Here is a 6,854-nt window from a genome sequence, read left to right on the forward strand (position 1 = left end):
AACAATAGCTATAACAGAAAGAATAGATGAAATAGTTAACAAAAATTTCTTTATAAATAACATAAATTTTGATTAAATCTCCTTCTAAATAAAATAAAATTTCATGCTAAGAACCGAAACATCTACCTCCAAAGTAAGTTCATAGTGATAAACAAATATAAATATCAAGTATTGCATATTTATTTTATTAATCAAAAAAAAATATATTTTGAAAGAAATTATTGGTCATATAAATACCTGTATGCCCTCTCATCATAGTTGCGTGTAAAGATGTTGAACCAATTGGGCCACCATCAACATATGATTGCGAAGACTGCAAGATTGATGTACCATAAAAGTCAATCCATGTGAAATAGATATATATAGAGTGGGGACTCTCCGGCATCATTAATAATAACACATAATCCTGGATCTTTTTCTATCAGCAATTATGCCACTTGTGATTGGGCGTATTGCAAAGCGTTATGCAATGCAGTGTTCATCAATTTATTTTGCTTAGCTAATACTTCATGCAACTTAAGTCCTACTCTTTCTCATCTGCTACTTTCTACATCATGATCATGAGAACCCGATGACTGAGAGAGAGAGAGAGAGGCAATACCTTTCTCAACATACATTCTTTTTTATAAGATAAAATTCTGATTTAATGTTTTTAACACTGCACAACAAGCCCCCCTTATGCCCTTTCACATGGGGCAATGAATGATCACCTCTCCCCTCCCATTGGATGCCTGTGCAGTGCTTCCATTGACCCCTTAGCTGGCGGAAGGTCATGCAGCCTAATAGCAAACTCCTTTCTTTGCAAATATCATCATTATGTTTTGTCTTACTATAGGGACAACTTACGAAGTTATGAACTTATAAGTTGCAACATTCCCTTCTTTTAAATATTCTTTGTTTTATTTTCAAAAGCTATTTAATATAGTATTTAATGAAGAAATAAAAAAAGGTTCAAAAAATTGAAAAGTTATTTAATGCAACATTTGATCTAAATTTGATGTGAAATGATAAGATTTACGCTTGAAAGGTAGTGGAACCCTTGTGCCTATGCACAAAGGCCTGTCTAGAAATTTTTAGGAGCCCTCACACAAGAAAGTTGTTTGTAGGATTTCTTCAATGGTGAGCTGAGTTGAGTAGGGGTGGGGGAAGGAGAAAGAGGATGGGATCGAGGGTAAGGAGCAATGGTGATGGGCACAGACGATTAGGGACGATGGGGCTATGGGACAGAGGGGTAACGTAGAGCTTTTGAAATCCCAAGGGAGAAGGAGTAGCAGAACTTTGCTTGCCGCCAAAGAAATGTAATTTTCAAGGGTATTTTTAAAATACTTTAACATGACAGAATATTTGTAAACCTGAGGGAAAAGATGAATTATTTTATTTATTTATTTATTTATTTATTTCTGTTAACAGGAGTCAGGAGACTCAGGACCTGAGTAGCAGTCAATTTTTTTCCAAGAAATTGTATGGGACAGAGTAATACATGGTGAGTATAGGGAAGTGATAGTAATTGCCCTTCTATTTTAGCCTTACGTAATGCTCTTAACCTTTTTCTCGCGCAGATTTGTCCTTGATTAAGTAGAGACTAAGAGATACCATGAACAATATCTTGGGCACTCTCAAAAAACCAAGGCTAATCAGTTCCCTCAACACCACCAAGTCATCTAACGAACTCATCAACCGCCTGTCAGCTTCAGGTGCTCATAGAGAGGTCCTTCACGTCTACTCTTGCATGCTGAGGGACGACACTCTTCCTGACGCCCACACCTTTCCCAGTTTGCTAAAAGCTTGCACCTCTATTGGTTTACCTTCACATGGCCTCTCAATTCACCAACGCATCATCGTTGATGGCTACTCGTCTGACGCCTACATTGCCACTTCTCTCATCAACATGTATGCGAAATTTGGGAAGACCCATGTTGCATGTCAAATCTTCGATACAATGCCTGAGAGAAGTCTCGTCCCCTGGACTGCTATCATCGGCTGCCATTCACGTGCCGGCCAAGTAGATATGGCTTTCTCTGTGTATAATCAGATGAGGCAAGAAGAAATTCAACCCAATTCTGTTACTCTGTTGGGCTTGCTCTTTGGAATTTCACAGCTTATCCAATTGCTATGCGTCCATGCTTTGGTGGTTCGATTGGGTTTCGAATCTGAAATTTTGGTGATGAATTCTTTGTTGAATGTGTACGGTAGATGTGGGAGGGTGGACATGGCACGTCATTTGTTCGATTCGGTGCATCAAAGAGACATTGTTTCCTGGAATTCTCTCCTTTCGGGTTACTCCAAAAATGAGAACGTAATGGAGTCTTTGGAGCTTTTGAATAGGATGAGGATCAATAGAGCAGAACCAGACCAGCAGACATTTGGGTTTGTGGTGTCTGCGATTGCGAATCAAAGCCAACTTCAATTGGGACAATCCGTCCACGGGCAGATTGTCAAGGCTGGTTTTGGATTCGATGGACATGTGGAAACAACTCTTGTGGTCATGTACTTGAAATGTGGAAATGTTCAGAATGCTTTACTGATGTTTAATGAGATCGAAGATAAGGATGTGATCTCATGGACAGCCATGATCTCGGGTCTGGTACAAAATGATAGAGCTGACGAGGCTCTTAACATATTCCATTCGATGCTAAAGTCAGGAGGGATGCCCTCTACTGCAACCATAGCTAGTGCTCTCGCTGCTTGTGCACAGTTGGGTTCCTCTTCTCTGGGAACTTCCATCCATGGGTACATCATCAGGCAGAAAATTAAAGTAGACACTGCTGCTGAGAACTCGCTTCTTACCATGTACGCTAAGTGTGGTCATCTAGAACAGAGTTGGGCAGTGTTTGATAGGATAGAAGACAGAGATGTTGTTTCATGGAATGCAATAGTTGCTGGTTATGCTCAGAATGGTAATTTGGACAAGGCCTTGTGCCTCTTCAATGAAATGAGGGAGGCCTGCCAAAGACCTGATCCTATTACGGTTGTCTCCCTTCTCCAAGCTTGTGCCTCTATTGGGGCACTCCATCAAGGAAAGTGGATCCACAATTTTGTGATTAGAAATGGAGTTGGTCCTTCCATCTCAATTGACACTGCTTTGATTGATGTGTATTCAAAATGTGGTGACATCAACGCCGCTCAAAGGTGTTTTGATGATATGCCGGAGCATGACTTGGTTTCATGGAGTACAATGATTGCAGGATATGGTAGCCATGGAAAGGGAGAGACAGCTTTGAGGATGTACTCAGAATTTCTGGGAACCGGGATTGAACCTAATCATGTGATTTTCCTTGCTGTCCTCTCTGCATGTAGTCACTCTGGACTTGTTTCTCAGGGTTTGAGTGTTTTCCAGTCTATGACACAAGATTTTGGGATTGAACCAAAGCTGGAGCACCGGGCCTGCATTGTTGATCTCCTCACCCGAGCTGGAAGGGTTGTAGAGGCATATAACTTCGTCAAAAAGATGTTCTCACAACCCAGTGCTGATGTTCTTGGAATACTGCTTAATGCTTGTCGTACCCATAGAAATGCAGCTCTTGCAGATGTTGTTGCCAGGGAAATTATCATGTTGAAGCCCACCAATGCCAGCAATTATGTCCAGTTGGCACAAAGCTATGCTTCAAGGAGCAAATGGGATGGCATGGGAGAAGTGCGGATGCAGATGAAATCCTTGGGCTTGAAAAAGGTGCCCGGTTGGAGTTCTATCGAACTACACGGAACAATTGCAACATTTTTTGTAGATCAAAGTTCACATACTCAATATGAAAAGTTAATGTTAGTGTTGAACATCCTTGGCATGGAAATGAAACATGAACTCTAGCATCCATACCTAGTTTCTGTTAGAAATACCCAGAAAAATGGAGCAAAAATAAGCAAAAACCAGGCGGCGAGATAATGATCGGATCCTTAAGAGTTTAGTAGACTGCAAGGGGTGATGGTCATACCAGCCCAAAACAAGTGAAAACTGTTAACTGATCAGTGCAACCTAACTTGATAAATTGATTCTTGAATGTACCACATGGTGTGATGCTTTTGAGATGAAACTTACACTAGTACTAGAGGCTTATTTTGGCAATTTGTACAGAAGAGTTTTGCCACCATCAGGGAGAACTTCACAAAGATTGTGGTCTAACAGGTCAACATGGGAACCAAATGCAAAATCTTCATGGTTCCTTTATTCTTGTCGTTCCTTTTGTTACTTTTGGTCTTCTCTGCTTCTTCGGATGGATTGGTTAGGATCGGATTGAAGAAAAGAGCATTGGATAAAAATAGCCGGATTGCTGCCCTGACTTGAGTCTGAAGAATGGGAGTCTTTAAGGGCTTCTGTCCGGAAATATCACCTCCGTGGTAACCTTGGCGACTATGAGGATACTGACATAGTTGCACTAAAAAATTACGTGGATTCCCAGTACTTCGGCAAGATTGTGATTGGGTCTCACCCTAAAAAATTCACTGTGATATTTGACACTGGTAGTTCAGATTTGTGGGTGTCCTCTGCCAAGTGCTACTTTTCGGTGAGTTTTAATTTTCTCTATGTTGTAAATTAAAACACATATTATGAAAAAAAATTGGTCTTCTCCCTCACAGGGAAACCAGCTGCGATCCAATATGGGACTGGAGATATTTCTGGTTTCTTCAACCTAGACAATGTCAAGGTTGGTGACTTAGTGGTCAAAGATCAGATAAGCTCCAAGTTTTCATACAATGCCCAAGCTAATAGCTTCTTAAATCTTTGTCAGCTCTGGTATATCTTACATGTGATTCTTTCCCAGGATTTATTGACACAAGTAGAGAGCCAAGTACCACATTTCTGGTAGCCAAGTTTGATGACATACTTGGACTTGGATTTAAAGAGATCTCTGTTGGGAGTGCTGTCCCTGTATGGTAGTCTGGTGTTGTCTTTGCTATCTAATGTGTTTATACTTGACAAAAGAGTGCATCAATAATAATTTGTTAACGTCTCTATGGAATGCAGTTCTTTTGTGGTTTGTATGTCATCTTTGAAAATTATTTTTTGTACTTAATTATCACTTATGTTGCTGGTTTTCTCCTTTTTTCCTTTTTTATACTACCTAATTAATTCCTAATTGTTTAATTAGGTGAATATCTTTTGGCATTATCAATTTTGAGCTTACAATCCTACAAATGGTTTAGGTACAACACTGTTGATCAAGAGGAAGGCTATTCTGTTTGGAGGGGTTGATCCTAACCATTATAAGTGTGAACATACATGTGCCTGTGACTCAGAAAGGCCATTGGCAGGTAGGTTTCCCCTCTATGTCGAGCACTATAATTTACATATTTTTTCCTCGCAATTTTCCTAATCAATTATTTGTTAATTCCCTCATCAGTTTGACATGGGCGATGTCATTATTGACGGCAAGTCAACAGGTAATCATAAACTCCCATTTGCCTTCGTGTACAGTGAACATGGATTTCTGTAATTTATGAAAAGTCTAGTAGAATATGATATCAATTATAGGTACTTATAATGTATGCGTGCAAACCGCGGAAATGGACTTAAATCCTTTGGTCTTCCCTTGTTTCTGCCTTAATCTACAGACCTTCTGTTATGTTAAAGTACATGGTGAGAGGATGAAATTTGTCTTTCAGGTCATCTTGAATGGTGTTTAATTAAAAGAAATAGTGATGTGGTACAAGATCATCCAACTGGGTAGTGAATTGTTGGTTATGAGCTAACTGCAATGTTCTCCAGGTGAAATGTATAGCATGTAAAGCTTCAAGTCTAGGTGCTTACATTTTCTTGCTTTGGTTATCAGTATTTCCTCAAAGTTGGTGAGGGAGCTGCAGCCCAGTGCATTATTGGAGTTACAGCCTTGGACGTGCCACCGCCCCATGGTCCTCTCTGGTACTTTATCCGCAATCACTTCTCTTTAATCCTCTCTCTTGAACGATTCGTGCATTGGTTGAACTGAATAAGTTGCAGGCAGCAAAGTACTGTAATAAGTTGATATTACATTACTTAACTAATGATGAAACTGAATGCATTATATGCAGTGAAGGATACTTCTTTTCTGTATGTTACTATTTGGGATGTCAACCGAACCAGATTTGGCATGATTATAGGATTTGGGCCATTAGCCTAAAACCAAAAAAATCATATTTTGAGATATGGGCCTTTAGCCCGTTAATAAAACCTTTGAGAAATTTATAGGCCTAGATAGTGAGCCCATTAAAATATATCCAATAAGAGAATTGGTTGACACGATTGTAGATCGAAACAGCATGGACATTGGCCCAAATGCATTGATTCTTTGTAAGTCTATATGTGACTTGTGAGTAAAAATGTAAATGGATCAAATACAGATCAAATATGCATCGAGTGTGATCGGATTCGAAGATCCCTTAATCGGATAAGAATGCAAATTGAGTCCATATTTTTTATTATCTATTTACATCCTTGACTTGGGTAACTCCAATCTTTCTTCCCCGCCCCTCTATGGATATGACTTCCTCTTGATCCAAGAGATATAAATGAAAATAAATTTGGAAGTAAAAAGGACAAATGTTAGATGCTTAGTCAAGTAGTTGAACCTTTCTCTCAACCTTTTTTTTTACACTTTTGGATGAATAGTAAAGAATAATAGTATGGATCATCTACACGTACATTGACCTAGACATCATACATGTGATGATTCAACACTTATTCCATATCCTGTTGGTTATAGGGTTAAGAGCAATATATATATGGTTCGAACTTCTAAGTATTGGCATGGCATAGCTCGTATTAGGCTATCAATATCAATTTGGCAAATGTATGATTTCAATACTTGGTCAATAGTGTATCGATTGAACGGTATGGACCAAGAGTAACAAAAAGTCAAAAATTCATTATTTTAAGATAGGGT

At 39.1% G+C, this 6,854-nt stretch overlaps 1 protein-coding gene across 8 annotated transcripts; it reads left to right on the top strand.

Annotated features, from left to right (window-relative positions):
- The first annotated feature begins 937 nt into the window (after positions 1–937).
- Positions 938–6,007, top strand: LOC122093476 (pentatricopeptide repeat-containing protein At4g04370-like). 8 transcript variants are annotated; one of them, XR_006144472.1, is made up of 6 exons: positions 938–1,298; positions 1,411–1,483; positions 1,560–3,670; positions 5,140–5,247; positions 5,337–5,376; positions 5,766–6,007. XR_006144472.1 is itself a non-coding variant. In XM_042663825.1 (3 exons), exon 3 carries the CDS (start codon positions 1,595–1,597, stop codon positions 3,803–3,805), a length of 2,211 nt encoding a protein of 736 aa, XP_042519759.1. In that variant the 5' UTR covers positions 939–1,311; positions 1,411–1,483; positions 1,560–1,594; the 3' UTR covers positions 3,806–4,265. The 8 variants fall into 8 exon arrangements, 2 of the variants coding, with proteins under 2 accessions (XP_042519759.1, XP_042519758.1); XR_006144477.1 differs by lacking the exons at positions 938–1,298; positions 1,411–1,483; positions 1,560–3,670 and adding exons at positions 4,276–4,499; positions 4,573–4,640; positions 4,758–4,877; XR_006144475.1 differs by lacking the exons at positions 938–1,298; positions 1,411–1,483; positions 1,560–3,670 and adding exons at positions 4,276–4,499; positions 4,573–4,877.
- The last annotated feature ends 847 nt before the right edge of the window (positions 6,008–6,854 follow it).

Source organism: Macadamia integrifolia, chromosome 11, assembly GCF_013358625.1.
Source record: "Macadamia integrifolia cultivar HAES 741 chromosome 11, SCU_Mint_v3, whole genome shotgun sequence".
Taxonomy (NCBI): Eukaryota; Viridiplantae; Streptophyta; class Magnoliopsida; order Proteales; family Proteaceae; genus Macadamia; species Macadamia integrifolia.

Bases quoted from the DNA above. Each gene is read 5' to 3' on its own strand.
- LOC122093476 (XM_042663825.1), top strand. From the start codon at position 1,595: ATGAACAATATCTTGGGCACTCTCAAAAAACCAAGGCTAATCAGTTCC.